This window comes from Aptenodytes forsteri, unplaced genomic scaffold (assembly GCF_000699145.1).
Source record: "Aptenodytes forsteri isolate BGI_AS27 unplaced genomic scaffold, ASM69914v1 Scaffold73, whole genome shotgun sequence".
Taxonomy (NCBI): domain Eukaryota; kingdom Metazoa; phylum Chordata; class Aves; order Sphenisciformes; family Spheniscidae; genus Aptenodytes; species Aptenodytes forsteri.
Window position 1 is genome coordinate 3666599 of NW_008796215.1, and position 25404 is coordinate 3692002.

General features: G+C 41.4%; 2 protein-coding genes across 2 annotated transcripts; both read right to left on the minus strand.

The window, feature by feature from the left end:
• Positions 1-240: 240 nt before the first annotated feature.
• On the minus strand, positions 241-7818 carry LOC103906605 (natural killer cells antigen CD94). The gene is given in 7 exon segments (XM_009288542.2): positions 241-361; positions 721-833; positions 2854-3008; positions 3295-3381; positions 4951-5049; positions 7586-7751; positions 7753-7818. Coding segments are annotated over 7 exon segments (807 nt in total).
• A 4859-nt stretch (positions 7819-12677) lies between these two features.
• On the minus strand, positions 12678-20954 carry LOC103906606 (C-type lectin domain family 12 member B-like). The gene is made up of 6 exons (XM_009288543.1): positions 20864-20954; positions 17417-17515; positions 16560-16703; positions 15253-15407; positions 13657-13772; positions 12678-12843 (listed from the first exon to the last, which is right to left on the minus strand). Exons 1-6 carry the CDS (start codon positions 20952-20954, stop codon positions 12678-12680), a joined length of 771 nt encoding a protein of 256 aa, XP_009286818.1.
• Positions 20955-25404: the final 4450 nt, after the last annotated feature.

The following is a 25404-nucleotide window of genomic DNA, read 5'->3' on the forward strand; positions in this document are numbered from 1 at the left end:
TGCTTCCTAGGCTTGTAGTTTTTAGCTTTGTAGTTTTTTTCCTGTCTCTTATTTGTGAGCCTGGAAGGGAAAATGCAGACTAAGAGGAAGATTTAGTCTCTAATGACCCGTTCATTTGAATCACCATTCTGAGAAAACTGCATGGTAAACAAGCAAAAATAAAAATATATTTAAAACTTCCAGTTCCTAGAGTTGGTATCTCACAGTGGCAGATCCCACATCCCTTCTTCCAATGCTTCTTCAGGTGAAATGAACAGCCACTTTCTCACAGATCCAGAATTGCTTTGTCAAACAGGAGTGGCTGGCATAAATAATCCGTCCATATAAGGAGGCACAGAAAATGTTGTCATATAACATAACCCTAGGAAATTAAAAGATATGGCTTAATGATGTCCCAGTGACATCATGCGATCTATATTTGGACCATTTGTAGTCATACCGATTTGCCACTGGAATGTAGAGTTATTTCCCCCTTGGAGCTATTTTATTTGTGCTAGGTGGTCCTTTTGAGTCTGGTGCATGTGATCGAGCTGTACTTTGCCACCCATTGTTCTGTATACAGGACACGAATTCGGAGCTCCATAGCAGATACTATGGTCTCCATGCTCCTTCGCCATTGCACATGACAAACACGGGAAAGTAATAGGAAGCACAACTCTCATATAATTTAGTGGGGCCCATCGGATAGAACCATGCTGGTGCTAAGTTATGAAGGCTTACCAATTTGTTGCCTCTTTTGAAAAAGCTGTTCCATCTTCCCAGTACCAGCCGCTCCTTTCAGATACGTATGACAATCCAACCCAGTAAAACTGTGAATCCTGTGGCAGAGAAACCTGTAGGTATGAGAAAATCATCACAACAATATTTCAAAAATAAGACCTAAGTTCCTGTATCTTCCATCTGTGAAGGTTCTGCAACCAAAGGAGATTACTCTTACTCAATAAGAGAGTAACCTGTTGTCCATGCGTGTTTTCCATGAGGCAGTGCTGACTGCTGTGATTATAGGATCATTCAAATACCATTGTTTATTGAATTGCCACAAGACAAATGTACCCTGGATCTGTAAAAACACTGCTATTTTAAAGAAAACAAACAAACAAAAAAATCAGCTTTATCTGGTCTGCCTTCAGGTATCTACACTGCCTTTAGATATCTGCAGTTTAGATATAGGTATGAGAGCGCCATTTAAGCCCCAATTCGAGTCAGCAGAGATCTGGCCAACAGATCCAATGGGGCCTGAGAAGTGATTCATCTCACCCCGTGGGAGTGCTACTGAATAGTGACCGTATTGGCCAGATCTCCCACTGACTGTAACGGAGCCTGAGGAAGTAGCTCTGAAGTTGCAGACAGCTTACACTGTAGATGCCTGAAGTTAGGTTAGATGAATCCCAGCCTAGAGGGCAGAGCCTGTTGCCTAAATACAGGCCTCTAGCACCTTTTGAGATTCTCCAACCTGTCTGAGGTCTTCACATATGGCTGACAGACAAGATCCAGAACCTATGGGACAACTGTGCCTTGCTGAGGCATTATTTGGAGGTCAAAGAGAATACCCCCGGGGATCTCAGATTGCCCTAGAAACCTATGCTTAAGTACCTGAAGTGTTCCCTAGGTGTCTAAGTGCTACCTAAGAGGTTCCTCACCATCTTAGCCTGTTCAGATCCTCCAGATACTCTACTGCTGCTCAGTAGCATGTTTAGGGACTCATCCAAAATCTAAAATCCACAGCTGGCTTAAACTGGTCTGGCCTCAGTCTGGCTGCAGCTGCATATGCCAAACATGGAAGAAAAAGCAAGCACCCAGACATCTGGAATCAAACTATCCAGGGATTTATATAGCATACCAAAATCGTCTCTTGAATTCAGCATTGAAGGTGTGGTGTCTCCCAACAGTGTGAACCACAATTCTGACCACAGGATGCTGCTAAACTCAATAATAAACCATTTCTCCACTTTCTATTTTGTCTCTACCCATCTGATTTTCACTTTTAAAAAAAAAGTCCAAAAGGCCAGCCTTTATGCCTTAAAACGAAAGAGTTGAGAACCCCTCATCTGAAACTAACTCCGTCTGGAAAAAGGAGAGAAATTTCCAGGGAAGCTTGTTTCCTTTTAGAAGTTTTATGTAGAAAAAGAAAATAAAGATTTTTGGGCTTTGTGTAAGCTTAACAGCTGTTGAAAAAGAGGTTCCTAGATATGTGTGTACAAAAAGGGAAAATATGGTCTTTACGGCAAATTACAGATTTTTCATTAGTCAGCAAAACACTCCCAAATTAGTAAGACTACTTAAAATTATTAATTCCCTGAACCTTTTCAGACATCATAATAAAATACTCTGCTGCCTAGCCTTTGTGCCATCATTAACACCACTCTGTGAGGGTGTAACACGGGGTCAGAAAACAACCTTTTACAGTCACCTTGCACTGCAGCGTGCAAATGACAGTACCATGGTGAATCATCTGCTCTCTAGATTTCGCATAGATGTAGGTTTGATGCTGGGAGCCCTCAGTAATGAAACTTGTGGAAAGCGATAACCAAAACATGCATTCGTGTGCTGGGTCTCTCCTCCACGCTGATAATATGCAATTCATTTTCTCTGTGAAAACCTAAGTATTAGCTAATTAAGGTGTTTTATACAATGGCTTATTCTATTTCTCATAATACATAATTTCACTATTTCTCACAGCACAAAATTTAGAAAGTGTTTCGAGTCATGACAATCTTGTGACTTATAGGAAGGCTACTTGGCCCAGAGAAAATCAAATACATGCACTGTAAACGACCAAATTATTTTCCACCTGCAAGATTGCTGGAGGTTAAAACACGTGACATAAAGGAACGCATGAGGTTAAGACTGTACCATCTTTGCTTTGTCTTTTAGCACAAGAAGAGTGGAGTTTCTTGAGGAACAGAACTCCTGGCTTTGCTTCCATGTTTTCTTCTGCTTTGAAATGTAGAAGCAGTTGTCAGCTCCACTGTTTTGCCAGCTTGCTGGACAGAGAGCACATTTTGTTTCTAGAAATCAGAGAGAGTATTATGCAGACCTGCAAGGAATACAGGGGCTTTAGCTACTGGCTTGACCGAAAAAAGATTAAGGGTAGCCATGAATCAGCTGAGCTCTTGAGGGGCGAGAGACAAGTTGTTTTGCATGTTAGTGTATACATATCCACATCTCAAATACTACCACAGTTAAAAACAGACACTAACCGATCAGGTCTTTTCTCTGTGATTTTATAGTCTCTCCATCAACGCGGGCTCTGAAAAGGGGGTGATTTGTGTTTATTTACATAACAACATTTACCATTTTTCTCTTTCCCTTCAAAACACAATGCTTCCTTCATTTCCTGCAGCTTCTTTCCTTCCTCAGGATCCTTGGAAACCTGAAAAACTGAAGGGCATGAAAGTGCTTATCGAAGATTGTTTTTAAAAATTTGTAGCTTTAATTGTAGCTTAATTTGTAGCTTTTGACATTCTTTTATTTTTTTCTACTTCATTTGTATATCCACCATTGTGTGTACATCATCCGCATTTTCTTCACCAGGGGGGTTGTGCAGCACTGGAAAAGGTCACCTGGGAAGGTGGGGGCATCTCCACCCCTGAAGATTTTCAAAATTCATCTGGCCAAAGCTACAGATAAGTTTATCTGGGGTTGGTGATAGTCAGCTTTGAATAGTGGGGAGGAAAGGGTAGGTGTCAGACTAGAAACCTTTAGAATTGCCTCTGAGCTAACATTTCCATGATGCCATGGACCACCCTGAGTGTTCATCCTGGGCACTTGCAGCTGCTTCCCTCCTGCCAAAAAGAAGCCAGGGAGTCTCTGTCTCTGCTTCCAATTGTAATGTGGCATCATCTTTGGTTGTTAATTGAAATGTTTCTATGGAAAATCTGCTGTAATCGTTGGGCAAGTGCACCAGTCACAATGCTTTGATGCCAGGATTGCCCTCCCTGCAAAAAGCTTGCAGTCCAAGAAAAAGAGGGAACTAACTGTGAAATATTCCGGTAACAGTCACAGGAGGGCACCATTATCCAGATAGTGTGGCTAACGAGATGAGCTTCTAGCTGTGAAAACATTCATAAGCGTTTCAGAAATGGGTTAGGGTTAGGGTTTAGAGTTAGGATTAGGGTTAGGGTTAGTCAGCGGTTAGGGGGTTTAGAGTAGGATTAGGGTTAGGGTTAGGGTTAGTCAGCGGTTAGGGTTAGGGATAGGGTTAGGGTTAGATTTTAGGGTAAGGGTTAGGGTTAGGCTTAGGGGTATAGGTTAGGGTTGGGGTTAAGGTTGGGGTTAGAGTTAGGATTACGGTTAGGGTCATTATGATTAGGGTTAGGGTTAGGCATTAGGTGTTAGGCTTAGGGTTATAGGATTAGGGTTAGGGTTAGGGTTAGTCAGCGGTTAGGGTTAGGGATAGGGTTAGGGTTAGATTTTAGGGTAAGGGTTAGGGTTAGGCTTAGGGGTATAGGTTAGGGTTGGGGTTAAGGTTGGGGTTAGAGTTAGGATTACGGTTAGGGTCATTATGATTAGGGTTAGGGTTAGGCATTAGGTGTTAGGCTTAGGGTTATGGTTTAGGATTAGGGTTGGGGTTAGGCTTATGCTTAGGGATAGGGATTAACTTTAGTGTTACGATTAGGGTCATTAAGGTTAGGGTTAAGGTTAGGGGGTTAGGGTTAGTGTTAATGTTAGGGGTTAGGTTTAGGGTTAGGGTTAGTTAGGTTTAGGTCTTGCATAAGAATTAGTGTAACCTTTAGGCTTAAGGTAACTATAAGTGCAGATATTAGTGATCCTGAGTGAACTGTCCTGACACTCAGTTGCGGGGAGACTTCTGTGGGAGAGCTGTGCTGTTGCCCTTCTTGCCGTATTATTTCCATTTCCAGACCAGGGACAGTCTGCAGGGGGAGAAGAAGCAGTTGCACAGCTGGAATTCACTCCCACAGCAGCAGCTTGGGACACCACAGTACTTACACAGGGCCAGCAGGGCTACCAGCCCCGTCAGCAGCACCAAGCACAAAGCGAGGAAAGCAAAGGCCACTGGCCGCCATACGGAAGATGAGGCAGAGGCTCCTGGGATAAACAAAAAACCCATTCAGCAACAAAAACAGCAGCTCTCCTCACCACGCAGTGGTATTACCTCCTCTCTGACATCACCAGTTCATCTTTATCCTATCTGCAAAACCTCTTCTTTTCTTACTGCAGTTTTTGTTATCACTGTTCTGAATTTCCTGCAGTCATTTTAAGAAGTATGTATTTATCCACTGAGAATGTTTATTAACTGAGGCTCTAGTGTTTTAGAGTAAAAATTCTCAGGAAACAGGTAAACAGATTAGATTTTGCAGTTCCCACAGTCCTGGAAATAATAAAACAATCTCTAAGACTTCTCCACCTTGAAAGGGAAAGATTACCATCTAGTCTTGGATAATTAATTCTGGAACCTGTCATTGGGATTTCTAAATGATTGCAATGTTTGAACATTAAACTGTGCATCTTTCTTCAGGCTCTTTCTCCAAATTTCCATTGTTGTTCAATGTCTAATCAGGAATATAGTTCTCCAGAATGTTATAGCTGACTATCCCCTGATTAAAATCTTTTCTTTCATACATATGCATTTTTCCCTTTTGGGAAGCAGTGCTCTGCAATTTTCTGTAATACTCTTTTAGATCTATTTAGAGTGTTCAGGTTAACTGAAAAGTATTACACACATCAAGTATTTTACTTGAGTCCAGTACACCAAAGGAAGCACCTGCAGGGAACTAACCTTTTGTTAGGTGAGAAGAATCACCCTCCAGAGGTGTCCAGAAGTCCAGATAGACTTGGCAACTAAAACTTACATAGCCAAAGTTAAGGAAGATGACCCTAACCCTCATCAGTTAAGGTAATTTGAAGAGGCTGCAGATGACACCACATTGGGGTGGTGACTGATATGCTGGAGGGTAGGGCTTCCTTTTAAAGGGACCTAAAAATCCTAGGAATGAGCTGTAAGTTCAACAGCTCGACAAAAGCAAATGTGATGTCCAGCACCTGTAATAGTACAACTCCATGCACCAGTACAGGTAGGGGACTGACTGGCTAGAAAACAGCTATGCTTCAGGGTCCTGGTGGACAAGTTGAACGTGAATCCTCAAGTGTGCCCTTGTGGCAGTGAAAGCTGACCAGCACTGGGCTGCATTGGCAAGACTGCAGCCAGCAGGTCAAGAGAAGTGATTATTCCACTCTACTTGACAGTCATGAAGCCATGTCGGGGTACTGTGTCCAGTGCTGAGCTTCCCAGTTCAAGAGAGATGTCAGCTAACTGCAAAGAGTCCAGCAGAGGAACACTGAGTTAGTCAGGCACCTATAGAGAGGCTGGAGGACCTAGGCTTGTTTAGCCTGGAGAAGAGGAGGCTAAGGGAGGACCTAATTTCAGTCCTCCACTACCTAAAAGGGCTTTATAGATGGAGCCAGACTCTTCTTAGAAAGGCACAGCGAAAGGACACAATACAACAGTCACAAGTTGCGTCTGGGAAACTTCTGATTAGATGTGAGGAAAAAGAATTCTTCCCCTTCAGCACTGGAACAAATGCCCAGAGAGGCTGTGAGATCTCCATCCCTGGAGGTTTCCAAAACTCAAGTGGACAAGGCCCTGAGCAACTTGATCGGACTTTAGAGCTAACCCTTCTGAGCAAAAGATTGGAAAAGATGAACTATAGAGGTCCTTCCCAACCTAATTTGGTTATAAGTCTATCTACTTTACATGTTCTCTGTGCATATCAAAAGGCCATTTTAAGAGATTTCTGAGCTTGCCAACCTGTTTCTTTCCAGAAAGCTCTGCCCCTAGACCACACTCCCTAATATTTTATCCTTGGTTTTCTGGCTGCTGCTTCTCAAGAGCTTCTCCTCCATCCTCCTTGTCAAGTGGTCATTCTCAATGGATAGCCCTAGATCTTTTCCAGACAGCACCAGAGTGATGTTAATTTACTCTTTGTCTACTCTACCCAACCTGCAAATAGCAGCAATGAAATTTATTTCACATGTAAGCCATGTGGTGAATTTATAAGCAGCAGCAACAGTACTCAAGTCATCATTTTATGGTCTCAGGCATTCCACGGGCACAATCCAATACCTTAGTTAACACTCAGCTTGTTTATAGAAAAACTTTGAGTATAAACAAATAAAAATATATACTCCTATCAGAGCTTACATTCACTATTAAGACTGATAAACAGGGCACCTTTCTACTCCCCATAGCTGGGGAAATGGCTTCTATTTCCAAGGCCTGCCTTATCTGATAAAACTATAGTGCCTTCCTCTCTTGTAGTGCCCTGCTGCAATAAATGAGGCCTACCAAAACAAAAAAAAATCCATAAAAAGGTGGAATTTGTCTTCTGTATTGAAGTAAATGGAAAAAATAATTGGAGTAAAGATAGGCTTCAGAAAAAATATCTGTGATCATAAACAGTACCACACAAGACTCCATTATGATTATTTTTTCTGCTGTTTCTATGAACATTTATCTAAGAATATACTATAAAGTTTAGAAAGATTCTAAAGCAATCAACATGAACATGCAAATTTAAGTTATGCTCCAATTTAGGTAGAAAAGCTAACTTCCATCTGTACTTACTGTCTACTGTAACACAACTGGCCGGAGCCTTAAATGCAGAACATTTGTTGCTGCTCGAATATCCATGAGTAATAACTGAAGCTGAAGGTCGTAAATTTAAAGCGGTGTAGCCTTCTTCATCCTCCATCTCCAGCTCGTCACACTTCTTTCCTGCAATAGCAGTACTTTGGGAGTAGGGGCACACTGCAGCAAGACCAAAGCTGAGGTGATGGGAATAGTTCACGTTTCAGCATTTCCAGTAAAACCACAGAGGAAGCTGGCGCTGTTATGATTACTGTGTCATAGTAAAAGTGTAGTATATTGAAAGCACGTTAAGGAGTTAAAGTGGCACTGTCAAGGATGGGTGTTTTCTTCCTGAAAATGAAGATCGGGAGTCTTGGTTCCTTGCTGGAACCTAAGACTGTTTCATTTAACTATCCACCTGATCTGACCCTGCAAATACAGCAAACATCAGGATTTTCTACCTCCTTAAAATAAGATGGTCCAGAAATAGTTGCTATTTTGAGTTAAGGTATGAAAGATATCTGTTCATGTATCAGGGCACAAATACAACACGTCAGCTGCACTGAAAACAATAGGCTGCATCTCTATACACTGTTATGAAATAAATGAAGAATGAAATTATTTTACAAAAAAATCACTGAAATAAATGCTAGAAGGGGAAAAGCTGAGCTGAAAGGATGGTGAGGCCAGGAGCTTGGCAGGATTCATGCGACCACTCAGCCTGTGTCAGGGACAGGCCTTGGAGAACAAGTCTGATGAGGAGCGGCTGAGGGAACTGGGGTTGTTTAGCCTGGAGAAAAGGAGGCTGAGGGGAGACCTCATCGCTCTCTACAACTACCTGAGAGGAGGTTGTAGCGAGGTGGGTGTCGGTCTCTTCTCCCAAGTAACAAGCGACAGGACAAGAGGAAACGGCCTCAAATTGCACCAGGGGAGGTTTAGATTGCACGTGAGGAAAAATTTCTTTACTGAAAGAGTGGTGAAACATTGGAAGAGGCTGCCCAGGGAAGTGGTTGAGTCCCCATCCCTGGAGGTATTTAAAAGACGAGTAGATGCGGCACTTAGGGACATGGTTTAGTGGGCATGGTGGTGTTGGGTTGACGGTTGGACTCGATGATCTTAGAGGTCTTTTCCAACCTTAATGATTCTATGATTCTAAGGCCAGACTACACTGAGGACCTCTCTGCTGTTGCATTGTATGCAGAAGTCACTGTGCAGAAGTGGCTTATTCATCCTCACTCTCCATCTCTAGCTCTTTGCAGTGCCTTGCTCCACTGCTGAGCTGTAGTTCTTAAACGTCTTCAGTGACCAACTCTCCTTAACACAGCACTTGCCCAGACATGATGAGTCACATTGTGGTGACAGGGTGAGTCAGAAGGAAACTGCAAGACAGGAATTTCTGTGGTGAAGCTGTTCCTGCTCTTGTGTGTAAATTTCAGAGTGTCCCATTTGCAAAATAATATCAACAGACTGGAAATACACTGTAATGACCGGGCTATGCTTCCTGCCTTGCTGTGCAGATAGATTTTTTCAGAGCAGAAGTATCTCTGGCTGCATGCATTTCTTGCATTATATTTTACCTGTAGGCAAAGAGAAGGCGTGAGGGAAAAGTTGGGAGTAAAGGGTGCTTACAGTCAGTTTTGTTACACAGACAGGCACACAAGGAGTAGCATTCACTGTGTATTCATGGTGTATCCATAATATCCTCATAAAACCCTCGTGCTAAATACGGTCCAAAAATCCTTGTCTATCGGGCCCAAAAACTGTATGTTGGCACCTTAGGGCTTTTCTGCAGAGAACTGGGAGTCAAGCGTGTCTATGCTACTGAATTTGGTTGCAGGTTTTCATGACAGTAACCTCTTCAGCCTTAGCAACAACTTCTCAAACATGTAATGAATCTCCTTTGGGGAAACTTTTCTCCAACCTGATTTTACTTCTGGAGAGAAAACAGGAGGTAAAATAATTTTCTTGTATTACTTTTCTAGCTCTGAATTCAATAAGCAGTCTTAATTATATCACTTTTTTTTTGAGTCATCTTTTAAAACAGATCCTGCCACAAGAACAGAAGTAACAAAAGCGTTAAGATGGAGCTTCACCATCACGCTGTCTGTTCTTGTAAGGATCCAGGGCAGGCAAAATTTCTTGTTTTTTCAGACTAAAATAAAAAGAAAGGTAAAATAAGGCAGGAAGTTTGGGTCTGCATTTGAGCACAGCCCATGTATAAATGTTGTCAGCAGGCTGGACAAAACAGCTCTGTTCATTAACCAGAATGTGACCTTGCAAATTGCATTAGCTAGAGTTTATGACTGGGAGAAGGGATGTGGGGAGGAGTGGATTTTAGATATGGGAAACACAGTATTGTATGGAACTGTGACTCAAAAATGCCATCTCAGCCAACACACAAACAGTACATTTCTGTATCTCTTCCCCTGTAAGGAAAATTTCCTTTCAATGGAAAAGAGGATACCGTCAGTCAGCGCATCCTTAAGCCCTACCTGGTTACAACACCACCAGGGTATGTCCTTTGCCAGTTTCAACCTTGCTGGACGGGGTTGTTTGCTGCAGCACTCCGAATGCCTGCAATGAATGGTAGGACACTGCCTGCCTCCTCTCTTTCTTCTCTGGGGTGATTTTTTTTTCTCTCTTTTTTTTTTTTTTTTGGTGTTTCAGTCATTGTATTTTGAGAAGAAGCTAGCTCCTTCTGTTTCAGTAGCATGGCACACTGTGAAACCGTACTCTAACCCCACCTGCCTTTACAGTTACAAATACAGTTGCTGCACCAGAGACTGCTTTTGGGCTGACAGTAAACTGACCCGAAAGATCAAGGCCACAGTAAGATATGGTGTAGCCTTGTGGCTGCCTGTCAACATAGGGAGCTGTCAATTTTAGCTCACATTTGTCTTCAACAAACTGCAGAAACACCTAGGATTCGCCCCGCTGCTCTTAGGCATGCCTCATTAATGAAAAAACATCCTGGAAATATCTTTCCTGTTTCCTCACAGTCACTCTAATGTAAGAGAAAACAAGATCAGAGTTGCTTTTTTTTCTTTTTAAATTTTTCTGGCAAATTACAGCAAAGCCCTTCGTTATCAAGAAAGGATGATGAATCATGAATACCGTTCTCATTGTATTTGAGAAGAAGCTAGCTCCTTCTGTTTCAGTAGCATGGCACACTGTGAAACCGTACTCTAACCCCACCTGCCTTTACAGTTACAAATACAGTTGCTGCACCAGAGACTGCTTTTGGGCTGACAGTAAACTGACCCGAAAGATCAAGGCCACAGTAAGATATGGTGTAGCCTTGTGGCTGCCTGTCAACATAGGGAGCTGTCAATTTTAGCTCACATTTGTCTTCAACAAACTGCAGAAACACCTAGGATTCGCCCCGCTGCTCTTAGGCATGCCTCATTAATGAAAAAACATCCTGGAAATATCTTTCCTGTTTCCTCACAGTCACTCTAATGTAAGAGAAAACAAGATCAGAGTTGCTTTTTTTTCTTTTTAAATTTTTCTGGCAAATTACAGCAAAGCCCTTCGTTATCAAGAAAGGATGATGAATCATGAATACCGTTCAGGATACCTTCCACATGAGATTTCTTATTTCAGTGTAGCTGGTATGAACACTGAGAGACACTCTGGGAAGTCACCAGGGCTGTGTCTGCACTGCAGGACAGAAGCAGTCTGCATTTTCACCCCCAAAACCAGGAACAGCTAGGAGAGGAACTGAGAGGATCAGCTAGGAAAAGTTATGTTAGAGATGTGAGCAATGAGCATAAACAGCAGTGAGGAAGAGAAATCCACTAAGGCTTCTGGAGCGTGAAATTGGTATTTGAAAATAACACCCAAAATGTTCATGTTGGTGATCAGAAACTGCTGTGTAGTGCTGAGATCAGTGAGGCACTGGAACAGCCCCTTGAAGGGAATGACTTTCAAGTAATTTTCAAGTAGCAGCCCAACTGCTACACCAGTGGTAAATGATCCACAATAAATAATCTGGCATGCAATCCACAGGGAATACACAAGTCTCCAGAGGGGACCAAGCTAGGAATTTGTGGACTTTTTGCTCAAATCAAAACACTGTTATGGGATTGAGATTTCTTGTTTCAACCTGACCATCAGTGTTCTACGGAGGTGTGGAGGGAGACATTTTGTTCATTAACACTGCTTGGGGTATTTTCACTATGGTTAAGTTTGTAGACCCTTGCTCAGCACATTAAGTTAGTAGTATGGCATTCCAGGAAGTATCCTACATACATAAAAGGAGATTCTGTTCATGCCTCTGACTGAACCCTAGTGTAACTCTTGCAATAGGTCAAAAAAGTAGAAAATTAGAAAAGTAGAAAGAAAGAGCAGAATTATTACAAGGAAAAAAAAAAAAAAAAAAAGAAAAAAAAAAGAAAAAGGAGAACTAAAAGTGCCAGGAAGAATTATAGAGCATGGAAGAGAGCTAGACGGTTAGAGATAGCTGAAGGTTATCTTGTCCTGTGACACATGCACAAGTCCTTACGAAGACTATGAATCCCTGTGCTCCAGAGCAAATATGATTATTAATACAGTTCGGGAACACCTTGGCCCACCTTCTGAGGATAACTGTGTTTGTGTGTTGCATACTCCAACCTACTAGTGTATTAAAGCAGTCAGATCAACAAGACATCAGAAGCATCTCCTGAATGAAAGTGTTTAATCCTCATCACTTGTGTTACATTACAGCTGTACAGTTATGAACTGACAGGTGGTATTAGGAATGTATCAGTGGATGCTGGGAGAGGAGCAGTATCTTTACATGCTTGCCTTGTCACTGTGCTTCTTTTCCTGGCCATCACTTTTGGCCATTTTGTCCATCACTTGTGTTGGTTAAAACTGAGTAATCATTTGGCAGTTTTGGATCTGGAACAGCAGACTTGGGTTGCTCCTGGAGCCCGTCACCATGCCCGTTTCCTTAGTATGAAGATATTTTTACATATGTCTAAAAGAGAATGAAAACAGGGAAATGTAATAGGTTCGATCCAACATATTTAAATTCTCGTGTGATAGTTCTGAAAAACAAAATAATAAATTCCAACCTTGCAGAACGTCTTCTAGCTTCTCACAATCATTTTGGTCTGACAAACCAGTCCTCCTGCCAACGGTTGTTACCTCGCTGTAATTGGATGGTGGGCTTTTCACAGATACAGTAAAGCTTTTCTTTACATGATTTGTTATATATGGTATCATAATAAATATATCCACAGGATGGGAAGGGGTTTACATGCTTTAGCCTAGGAAAGAAAAATCTTTATAGTTACATCTCAACTCATTCAAATGGTGCATCCTTGCCCCTTCCAAAAAGAGCTGTCTTTGCAAGAATTACTTATGTGGCTTTCACAAAGAATATATACCCCCAACAAAGAAATAAAGCATTTAGTGACATCATGCACCAGCTCCTAGGAGCTGTCCTGAACATGCCAACATGCACCCCCAGCAGACTCTAAGGGTGGATCCTAAACCATTTCTTGTACCTGACAGTAAGAAACATTAACTCCTGGGTACTGACTGGAAGGTGTCAGTGGCTATTTCAACAGAAATGTTTAGAGGAGACTGCCCAATAATGAAAAGCAAAATTGGCAAAGCAGGTTTGAAAGCAAGAAGAAAAATAGATTGTATTTCTGAAATAACACGTTAAACTGAAGTGAAATGAGTCTAGAGAGTAAATAGTGTCTTATACAAAAATAAAAAAGTATAAAATAAAAAGCATGAAATGAAACACCTTTCCATGGAAGTTTTTTCCATGTGTCCTCACTGAAACAAGATGTCAAATACAAGAGAAACATACGACATTTATGGTCAATCTGAAACTAAATTATGGAAATAAACTTTCAGGGTACTTTTTTTGTGCAGTAATAGTGCCTAGATCACCCCCCAAGCAGTCCTGGGTGAGGCCTAGAAAAATCCAAAATGGAAAAGTGAGACCCAGAATACAGAGAAAGCTGCATAAAAGTTGGCTGTTCAATGTTGCCTTTGTGTCAGAGAAACTGGGAGTTGCATATGGGTGAGGACCAACTTTATGTACTGTGGGAAAGCTGCCCACTTACCAAGGCTTTTGTTCTTCTGTAACAGCTGTGTTGTCTGCCCAATACCAGCCTCTCTGTTCAGTTCTAAATGATAATCCAAACCAGTATAGTTTTCTAGGATTTTTTTCTATCAGTTCCTAAGCAGAGCAAGCACAATTCAAAACAGATATTCAGGAAGATATTAAAAATAAATATTTAGGCTCAGAAGTTGAAAGCATTGATGGAAATTGCTTAAAGAACATAAATACGACAAATTGTTAACCTGTCAGGACAAGTTCTGCTCTTAGAGGAAAAGCCTAGTATCAAAGGAGAAATTATAGTAGAGCTGGTTTTGGTCGGAAAGAAGATACATTTATAGCTCTGAAGAGCAATGTCACCCTCATCAACCTGATTTAAACCCTCTGGGTGAAACACTGGATCGTTCTCCCCCCTTCAGTCATGAATCATTCCTCCCCCTTTACTCTGTCCTTAGCATCCGTCAACAGCGAAAAGGAAGCCTCTGCAGGGAGCTGTTGGGCTTGATTTGTTGAACCTTCACACTTGGCTCTAGCATCATTTACTTATTCCCAAAAGCTGGACCATGACAAGTAGAGGAGGTCTTAAAGCTAAGCATTTAGCGATATTCTGTTCTTAAAAAATGCTCTGAGCAGAACAGGTAAGAATGTAAACTTAAATAATGCTGCCTTTCTCACTGCTGCTTGAGGGAATTTTCTGAAGATTTGAATTCAATTTTTTCTGTTGTTCTCCTTCTTCCTTCACTTATCATTGTCACTCCCAGTGCACTTCTCCATTTTCTCTTTTTCCTTATACCTCTCAATGCCATGATTAAGACAGCTAGAACAGGCTGCACCTCATAATCTGCTGTCACCAATTTGGGAGGGTGAGAATAAAGCTGCTCCCCTTTCCTTCTGGGAGAAACCTTATGGCCTGCAGCTCAGTGAGAGGGGACCTGGCATTTGCCAAGTGCTGAAGAGCAGACAGGCCCAGCCCTGACTGCTAGCTCTTGGGACATCTTTTCTGCCTTCCGTCTTCCAATATGTCTGCTGGCATCCAGAGGCAAAAGCATTATTTCACTCTACACCTAGCATTTTCTCTTCCCACCTCAGTTTGTTTTCATTTACCAAAAGGTTAGGCCAGACTTCAGCAACTTGCTGCCAAGTGTTTTAATTTTGATTTAAAAGATGAGATCAACTTTTGTGGAAAGAAATTCCATGAAATGGGGAGGACTATGGTTCGCCTGTGGGGAGACCAGGTTAAAAGAGGTTTTCACACTAATGTCTTACAAAATCCTTGTATGGATCTGTAATACTTGTTAAATTAGTGAAAATACTGCCCACGACAAAACAGCCATGAACCCGCTTTCATCAGTCATCCCAGTAAGTAGCCAGCCACGGCAAGCTGTGGCAAGATGGGCTGCCTCCAACCGCCAGCCGCTCGAAGGGCAGCGCTTTGTGTGGCGATGACCAGTCCTATGCCTTAGCACTGCCCAGGACAACCTGATCGCTGTAGAAAAACTCCTGCTCACAGTGCCATTTAAGAAAATTACGTGTGAATTGAGTAGCTGATAGAGTGCATGAACTTCCTCCATGCTAAACAGAGTGAGAAACCAGTCCATACCAGCTTTGCTGCCTCTTTTATCATAAGAAGAGTAGAGTTTTGTGAGGAACAAAACTGGTGACTCTCTTCCCATGACTTCATTTCCTTGGAGTAGTAGTAACACATGTCGCCACCTTCCCACTTCCAGTTTGCAGGGCAGAGTACACAGTTCTGGCCTGGAAAAGGAAAACCATCACGCTGTTTCTGTTCCCACAGAACAGATGTTCCTCACAGAACATCACTGTTGGCCTGTAGCAACAAGATCCCTAGGGACTGAGGATGTTTAAGACAGTCCTCATTCAGTCAAAATCCCACTGTGGTCCCAGAATGTTCAGGTAATGAAAGAGATGAAAACTGAATCATCCCTTTAGCACTGGGAGGAGGTTCAGGTGTTGCAAATGGGATTTATTTTGCCTAATTTCAGGAGTCTACAAAGATGACATGAGTCAACCCATCTGGATTCCCATTTTAATCAATGGATGGAAGTAGGTGTGTCTCACATGTGCTTTTTCTGTCATTTCAGGTGTCTTTCTTGGGAGGAAACAGCCTGTATCCTTGCACTACCAATTTCTCTTCATTGACTAAAAGGGAGACCTAGACAGTTAGCTTGTCTGTGGAACAATATCCAGACAAATGAAATCCCCTTTCCCGACAGTCAAAATAGGATCCCTTTGCCCGATGCCCCTACTTGTCAGAGTATAATTTCTGAAGAGAACTAGTTCTCTGGCTGGCTCATTGTCAGATGCCACTTAAATAACTGAGCTGTGGCAAACTGATTTCAGAAACAGTCCTGCACTGGACACAGTCAGGAGACAGGGAGTGAACTCCCAGGTTGGTTTAGCTATGCTTCACCGTACATCACTTCTGACTTTAGGAGATTTTTGTCTTACCTGGGGTCGGTACTAGCACACTGTCCTGTGTGTGGACTGCTGTTCACATAGAGTGCAGTATGTTGTTTAATTCTCAGGCACCACTGTAAAATTGTCTATTAGATGCAGATAAGCATGTTGTAGAGATCCCTGAACTAGTGCTGATGGGAACTGGCATGTCCAGAAGGTATCCCACAGAACCCTTTTCTTATTGAAACTAAATCCTGAAACCCTGGTACCACTGCCAGGCCCCATGCCAGTGCACATATGGCCAGGCTGGGTGCCTTTCTCCAGACACTGCATGAGGCAGACATGCTCATTGCCTACTTTCTAGGTGGTCACATCCGAGAAGACACAGGCTCACCTGAGTAGACAGACCTGAGTAGACACAGAATACACATCTCATTTCATTCCCTGCCATGCTGAAAGATAAGAGCTCATCAAAACTTGTTGATTTACCATTATTTTTAAGGTCTTCTTCCCCTTCCAGGCACAGCTGATTTCCTATTGCTTGCAGCATATTTGAGAAATTTGCATGCAGCTCATTCTTTGTCATGTTGAGGTCTCTAAGTTGTGTCCTGTAGTCCTCGGGAATCTGGAAAACTGAAATTCACAGTAAGACTTTTTCCAGTGCTGTCCTTCAGAAAGGGTGAGATGCAGATAGGGAATGTCTTAGCAGATCATTAGGGATAAATAAACCATTTGGGACAAATGTTATTCCTCCCTGAACAGTTGCACATAAGGGCTGCTGAGATGGAGAACATTTGCATAGTGGATTTCTTATTATTTGGCTGTGAGTGAACAATAAAATTAAAGTGTCACTTTTTATCGTATATTTCCATTGTGTATCTTTCTCTTATATTGGTTTGCAGGTTGTGCTTTTTTCCTGAAAATGTGAACTTCAGCTCTGGATCACAGTGGAATTGTTGCGGATGGGAGGTACCTGATGGCACAACCTGTTTACTGTGGCACAAAGCTTTTCCCTTCTCTTCAGATCCAGCATTATCAAAGGGGAATTCACTCCATCCTTGGTCAGTACAGCAGGATTGTGGATACAGTTTTTAGGACACCAGACAACGGCAGCCAGAGCAAGCAGTGAATCTCCTACTCCACCCCTTTCCAGCTCCCCTCCATGTTACTCATTTCTAGCCTCATCATATTGAGAAGAGGACAAAGATGCTGCAGCAAGGGACAATATCTAGTTTGCCTGGTTGCCTGTTCTCAGCTGAACCAGAAATTGCACCTGAAGTAGATGTCAGTATGATGTTATTCAGTAGCTTGAGCCCCCCAGCAAACAGAAATGCATTAGTACTTACATAAAACTGCCAGGGTCACCAGCGCCATCAGCAATGCCAAGCACAGCGTGAACAAAATCAGGACTACTGGCCAGCAAGAGTAGGACGAAGTGGGAGGCCCTGGGAGGAATTCAGTCATGAAGTGGAGGTGTGATACTAAGAGAATGGTGAACACATTAGCCTCATTAAATCACAGCCATCTTTGTGGTGCATTGGTCAATAAGTAATTGCTTTTACTTTACGTTTGTATATTCCTGCTGCAGAGTCTCTACACACAGCAAAAGATGCCCAAACAAAGTAAGAGAGTAAGAGATCACAGCAGTTCAGTGGAGAATGTGGACAGCCTTGGTCCTTTTGAAGGCCATAGACTGTGACAAGAAAGATATTGAGAAAGCAAGATATTGCAAAATCTAGAAAGTTGATTGCTGAAAGCTGAAAACAAATATGCACTGTATGGTTGTGGTAATTTGTGATGTGCATCATGTATCTGTGGTAATCTGGTTAAACTGAGTGCTATAGTAAACTCCTCTGGTACTTTGTGGTAGTTTGAGATTTCTAGCTAGGAATTCACACGGAATTTTTCTGTAATAAGTGTTACAGCCTAGATACAGAAATAAGCACTTAATGAGGAGAAAAAGGAACAATCTTATCCTGAGCAAAAGAAATTTTAGGCATGTGGGTCATCCAAAAGACCCACATGTTTATAGGAGCTGGAAGATTTAATGGGTTAAGATGTACTGAAGGAGGGAGAAAAAGCATTCAGTTTGTCAGGGAAGCACTAAATCTAAGGCAGATATTGAAGTTGCCACTATATGGACTTTGTGGAGAGCTGCACCCAGCTTGACTTAATCCAATAAAGGCAGTAGAATGGGAATGTGGAGAGGAAATTGCTAGTCTAGAAAAGGGAAAGGGGTATTTAAAATTGGGGACTGAGTTGCTGAAGGAGTAGAAACTGAAATTTAGTGTGTGAAGCTGAAGGAACAGGAATGGAAACTGCAGTGTGCCTCTCCTACAGATAACTGGTGGTCAGCTTCTGTGGTGAAGAGATCCTGGGCAGAACGTTGTACAAGACCACACTCTATAGAAACTCAAGTTGATGAATTATAACAGGTGAAAGAAGATCGAGCAATGGACGTTGCCTTGAACTGGGGCACAGATCACTGCTGGCTTGTATTCAACATCCCATTCACCATAAATCCTAGGTCCTTTCCAGCAGAGGCCTCTGCAGCCAGCCTGCTCCCAGTCTGTACCACTGCCTGGGATTAGTCCAGCCTCAGTACACAAAGACTTGTGGAGTTTCATGGGGTATCTGCTCACCCAGTCCTCAAGTTTCTCAAGGTTCCTCTGTACTGAAGCTCTACCGCTTGCTAGCGTCAGCCAGCACCCCTAGTTTAGTATCATTATAAATTTGCTGAAGACACACTCTGTGTCATTGTTCAGGTAATTGATGAGGATATTAAACAATATCTGCTCAGTATTAACCCCTGAGGGACCCCCGAGGGACTCTGCCACCAAACAGATGTTGAGCCATTAGTTACTCCCCTTCAAAGCCTGGTAGTCCAGCCAGTTTTCAACCCACCTAACAGTCCACCACCCAGCCCATACTTCCTCAGCTTTAAGATGACAATACTGTAAGAGACACTGACAAAAGCCTTGCTAAATATATATTGCATCTGCCACTCTCCCTGCACCTGCATTTCATCACAGAATGCAATCCCAGCCTAAGGAAGTGCTCTAACTGCTTGGTATTGCATAAAAGAGAAATACCCAGGCCCTTCACGAAGAGAAAGAACATCTCCCTTCGGCATTATTTTCCAAAGTCTGATCTCACAGGCATACAACAGATGGACTCAGAGATAAAGCCTGCACAGGAGAATCACATACCTTATAGATCCTAACAAGACTTAAGGACACATTGACTCCTAGGACATACGGATATTTTTAAGGTCAAAGTGCTTCTGTACATGCTCTGAAGCTGAATGTTAGGTGTCTGGAGAACTTCAGTAATAGAAATTTGACTCCTTAAGGCGGGCTGCTAAATAGACTCTTATGAAATGGAGCTAAAGGGCAAAAAAAAATTGTTCCTACCCCTACAAAGTCACAGCCCCAAGCTGAAGACTGAAAGCATTATAGTCCACGCTTCCTGGAGGATTTAGATGAGAAGAGACACAGATTTTGTAGTTTGAAGGTGAGATTTCATAAACAAATACAAAATATTTTCTAAGCAGCAATATGAATGAAGACCAAGCAGTAGTTTTAGCTTTCGCTGTTTTGATTAAAGTATTGCCTCAAGAGTTTCTTTAGGTAATGGTTCCCTGTACTGCACTTTGTAACCTCACACTGCTTCTGCTACATCGAGCACAGCTGAAGGGGCCTTGGGCTGGGTCTTCCTTCCTGTACAGAACTCCTGTTGTCCTAAAATAGATATATTTATTCGTTGTGGTTGTTTCAATTTGATGTTTGTGAAATAATGCACAGACTGTGCTGTGCCCTCTCAGAACGGTGCTTTTTTATCACGAAATATGCATTGTCTACCCTGGGACACAGAAGCAGGACATCTGGAGTCGTATGAAGATACTGGTGTCATTGGACGTTAAAGGAAAAGAAGCCCAGAGCTTAACACAAAGGCAGTTCAGATTTTGACTTTTTTTTTTTTGCCCCTGAATTATACTTTGGCAATGCTCAAAACCGTAACTTAACATAACAATGTTTAAAAAACTTATGTTCAAAAAGCATAACATACTTTCAAAAACCATAAAAGTGTTTGAAACCACTGCTCTTTGATACAGAATTCCCTAGACAATTCCTTCTGAATCACAAGCAAGTTGTCCTCTTGTTTGTAAACCTCTGCTCCAGAGCCTGACCTCACAAACAGCTAGCACTTTCTATGTTCTTTGTTCCCACGAGTTGCACCACTCAAATCTAGAGCTCATCTTCACAGGTACTCTTAAGCAATTTAACACAAATTAAGCAAAAGTAATTTAAAATTAGTATTTAAAACATAGTATTTAAAATGCATGCAGGCCTTTAAAGGATACAGCCATTTCAAAGACCAGTGCCTTAATTCAGGCTAGAACTTTGGAAGTGAAATAAAATGAGTCAGATAAATTAATTCTCTTCAAAGCTTGAATGCAAATGCATGGAGAAATTAAATGGAATGGATCCACTTTAAAAATTAGTTCAAGCTAACTCTTTTGAGGTTTAGACAATTAGGACTATTTGTGGAGCTTACTCTTGGTTATATGCTTTTCCTTGAAATAATAAAATCACTATTTGAGGTATACCTTCCAAACTCTAAAAAGTTCAGGCAGAAATTACAGCAACAAAAACCAGGACACATTTATAACTAGTATAACTTTTCTGATAGTAGCAAAGCTAACAAAGGCCCCTTGGGCATATAATTTAAAATATTTCCCATCCCATCTACTTTAGCAAGAATAAATCATAAAAGCTTCATAGATACTACACCTTTTTCCTTAGTATCTTCACGCCCTGTGATATTATCCAGCTCATAGGTGTTTTCAAATTTCAGATTGGCATATGTTATTTCTTCTGTCATAGCTGGTAAAAAGAAAAGCGTCAGAACAAAAAGGTAGAAAAAGATCTAGCATTTGCAGCTAGTAAGCTAGGAAGAAAATCTATTTCCTTATATCGGCAGACACAAATGAAGCAGCAAAGACATCCAGATACATCTGAGCTTCCTCAATCACAGTACTGCCACGAAAATGTTCCTCTCTCACTCATTGCTATATTCTCTTTCTTCCTCTTTACCTCACTTCTGCCCTCCCTGACTGGCATATATTTCTTTCTGCCATTATTGAAGAAAATGCAGCCACTTTTGTAGAACTGTTCTCTTTTCATTAGAACTCTTCTTCTTTTGGAAAGACAACATTTAATTCCTGATTACATCAGATTCAGGCTTGAAACACAGAACTGAATAAAATGTTTTACAGCTTTGAGGCTGTCCTTTAGTTTGGGCAGCTGTTTTCAGCAGCAGATTTGTGATCACACCTTAGTTTCTGTTTCCTACTGGAACACGCTAAAAGAAAAGCAGAAGGTGGACTTGCATCTTAAAGCTGGTAAATTGTGCTCTGATCCAAAAGAAGTAAGCACTTGTAGCTTGAGCACCTCAGCTAGGATATGTCAGTGTGTTGGCTCTTACCTTCCATGCCACTTCCCAAAGTGATTGTTTGGTCTGGGCGCTCTAAGTCACCAAACTAGAAGGACCTCTTGACAAAGGCTGTATCTCAGAAGATATTTTCTTCAACTCAGTTTTCTGGCATTAATGTTTTATTTCCATTTCTGGAATAATTTTCTTTATTCTTTGTTTCTTCTCCAGATTTATGGCATGAGGAAAAGCATACACTAACACTCAGATTTTGAGATTGCACAATAAAGTGAGTCTTCCAGAAAATACATTTCTTATAGCTCTCTTGCAGAGATGGACACAGCCGTAGAAACTACCTTTCTCTGAGGTGAACAAACAATCCTAGAGAGGAAAAGAAATGATAGGGAGACCTGGTTAGCCAAGGAGGGAGTACATGTTTCATTGCATGAGAAATTGTCCACCTGCTCGACTGTGGTGTGCCTCCCGTGAGTCTATCGGTCACTGCATTTCTCTGGAGAAGAGCAGTTCTTTGTTATCCTGGTAGGGCAGTGCTTTGCTGGACTATTGCTATTATCCAAAGAATTGTGTAGGGCAAATTTTATAACAGCTGTCATAACTGAGACCGTGAGACATGATCTTCTAGAGCAAGAGCAAAATATTCAGTTGATGCCAAAATGTCAGTGATTCTACCTGGAGTAGAAAGGCAGACAGACACACTCCTTAACGAAAACAGGAGCAGGAGACTAGATTATCTGTGGAGTTTTAAGCCCCTCTTCATGATGTTTTTTAATACTTCCACAGTTGTGAAACCTTAAATATGCATGACAAAAGCAGGATGTCTGAAGTTTCCGGTACCATTTTTGAAATTTAGAAAAAATGATGAATGGAACAGAAATAGATTAGGCATGCACATCACCACTGTAACTGAGACTTCATTTTTTGCTTTACTGAGAAAATTAACCAAACATTATTCTTTATATCAATGCTAAAATCAAAATGACTAGTCTAAATTAACAAAAGAAATTTAGTTCCTTGAGGTACCGGGTCAGCTATGTAGATGGAACATAAAAGAAAATACATTTAATACAAAATATCAAAAAAACAGCCAAGGTTTCCAGAAACCAAACTCTACTAAAAATCAACCTGACCTGTTTTGGGGTTTTTTTTTTGTTTGTTGGTTGGTTGGTTCCCCCCCCACATCCCCCAAGCGTGCTTGTTTAGGGAAGTGTCATTGGTAAAACATGTTTATTTGTAAATACCTAAAATGATCCATCAGCTTTGTGCACCAAAATAGTCCTGGAGCTTTTGAAATTTCCACTCTACATCCTCTCTTAGGCACCAAGTTAAAGGATTTCAACTTTCAGAGGCTTTTCATTGACTTAAAGGAGGCAAGCCAACACCCAACACCTCTGAAAGCTATAACATTTTCATGTAGGCATTAATAAAAAAAAGCATCTGTATAATAATATCCTTTTTATTTATTTATTGCCTATTATAATTTAAAATTTGACTACTGCTCCAGACAATAAAAAATTAAAACCATTTAAGAGAAACCACACGTAAGGTCTAAAATAAAGAAAGATAAGGCTCTAACAGAAAACTAATATAATCTTCCTGTTGTAGTATGACTACTTATCTGTTGAGAAATGCTGTCTCTTCTCCTTTTCTTAACTGACCTTTACACAGAGTGAGAAAACTTCTGGCTGTTTGAAGTATAAAAAATTGGCATAAGTGTGAGAATTTCAACATTTGTTTGATCTAGGCAGCTGACTCCAACAAACTTCTGGACTTACAGGAAGAAGCCCTTGCTGTTTATTTAGTTGATGCATAATTTGTTGTGCTGCATCTCAAAATGCAACAATGAATATCGTTTGCCAGTTGGCAGTGCTGAAGGTAAATTGGAGAAAGATTTCTTGACTGAATCTAAAACATAAAGTGTTTCTAATTTGTTGCAAATACACCTACAGTTCATTCTCCTGAAAGTCTTAAGGAACAGAAAAATCAAAATGGGATGAAATTCAATAATGCAAATGGCAAGGCCACATATATGGGAATTGGTAGCCAGAATTTTCTGAATCAGAAAGGGTTCAAAAAGAGAAAGATCTGAGTATAATATTTCCTGTGAGTTTGAGTAGGAACTAGGAATATACTGTGCCTGTTGAGATCTCATGCCAGTTATGAAAGAAATTTAAGTGCTGGTACATAAAGCAGTAGTGACACCATATCCAGAATACTCTGCTTCACTGTTCTGATCAAAAATGGAAGGCCATGAGCTTGGAAGACTAATAGATAAAAGGACTGCTTGGAACAATAAGTTCATCTGCTGGAAATGACTGTGAAAGCTGGTCACAGGATGTGTATGGACCATTTGCATCCTTCGAGCACGATAAACTTTGGGAAATGTGTTCCTAACAGAAACAGGGACAAGCTGGTGCTCAGGCTCTGCTTCATCTGGAATCCCCTTATGGTTAAAGCATCTCTGGTCAGAAAAGGCAAAAACTAGAGCGCAGAAAAAGGCTGTGCTGATGACGGGAATGTGAGGCCTCTCTTACAGGAGAAAGACTGAAAATCTTGTCTCAGTTAGTTTGGCAGAATGCGGTCTGGAAAGGGAAATGGTTGGCTTCTTATAGATAAAGAGGGGCTAAACATCAGTGGGGAATGAGTCGTTTAGATCTGTGTGGTCTGACATCTTCTACAAAGGCAGTGACCGCAGCTGGAGGAGCAGGAGAGGATGCCCTCATCTCTTCTGCTTCCCACTCCCCATAAGGGCACCATAATGCGACATGGGCAGTTTATTAGAGTAAATAGAGCCACCATTATTTCTGGTTTATTCTATCACATGGAAAAGAACCAATGGTAGAAAAAGAGCTTCAGTCCTTTCTGCTAAGGCTGGCCCTGTATTTCTGAACACTGCTGAATAGCAAGAAATGCTTCCTGCTGCTCTTCAGTTCAAGCGGACAGTTCAGCTAGCGCCAGACCCTTGTGCAGTTTAAAGTAACCCTCTTGCAAACTATCAAATAGCATTGTGACTTTCCAAGGTTCTAAAAGCTTGAAGCCACAGGTCTAACGAGGCCTGAGCCTGAGAAACCAACACTAATGATCAAAGCTGGGTCTTAATGGTTGGAAAGTTTGAGGGCTTCCAGCTCTGATGATCAACCTGCTATTAACTAGTTCAGCTGATATTTCCTCTTGTACATCTTCTCTTCCCTATTAGACAATGCTGGTCTATTTCCTTTCTTCTTTTTTTTATCTTTCCCCTTTTTTTTTCCTTCTTTCTTTTCCTTCTTAGTCTGGAATTCTGCTTCCCTTTGACCTCTCAAGACTTCTTGTTTCTCCAAACAAGTTACCACATGTCCTAGTGTACAAGTATTTATAGTGTGTCATATTTTGTTAGAAACCTCTTCTATGTTATTCAATTCAAAGAACAAAATAACTACAGAAGTGGTATTTGACGCTCGTTTCAGAGCAACAGGGTAGGACAAATTGCTGGTTGTCTGAGCACTCAGTCATTTAAGTCAAGAAATTTGTTCAGGATGTTATACTTCTTGGAGGAACAATGAGTTTCTGCAGCCCCTAACAGCTCTTCTTTGGGAAATGAGTTTTTCTGTTGTAAAGTCCCTTTTCCCTCATTTAAAAAAAAAAAAAAAGATTTGGGGGAGCCAAAGATCACAGCCAACATTATTTAGAACACCTTTTATTAATTAAGTTATTATTGGTAGAGCCAAGCAGTTATTACTAGAAGCAGATGGCTATTCACAAAACACATTCTCTTGCTCCCCTCGTGCAGTTCACACACTTGTTCACCCAGTTGGAGCAGCAGCAGCGAGGCCAAATGCAGCATGACACTCAGCAGCAAAAGGGCGTATTGACACACTGGTGGCTTCTAGGCAGGTGATCAGAA

Bases quoted from the DNA above. Each gene is read 5' to 3' on its own strand.
- LOC103906606 (XM_009288543.1), bottom strand. From the start codon at position 20,954: ATGACAGAAGAAATAACATATGCCAATCTGAAATTTGAAAACACCTAT. The intron at 17,516-20,863 runs GTGTAGTATCTA...AATTCCTCCCAG, and splicing joins TGAAGATACTAAGGAAAAAG to GGCCTCCCACTTCGTCCTAC. The intron at 16,704-17,416 runs GTAAGTACTAAT...TGTGAATTTCAG, and splicing joins GGTGACCCTGGCAGTTTTAT to TTTTCCAGATTCCCGAGGAC.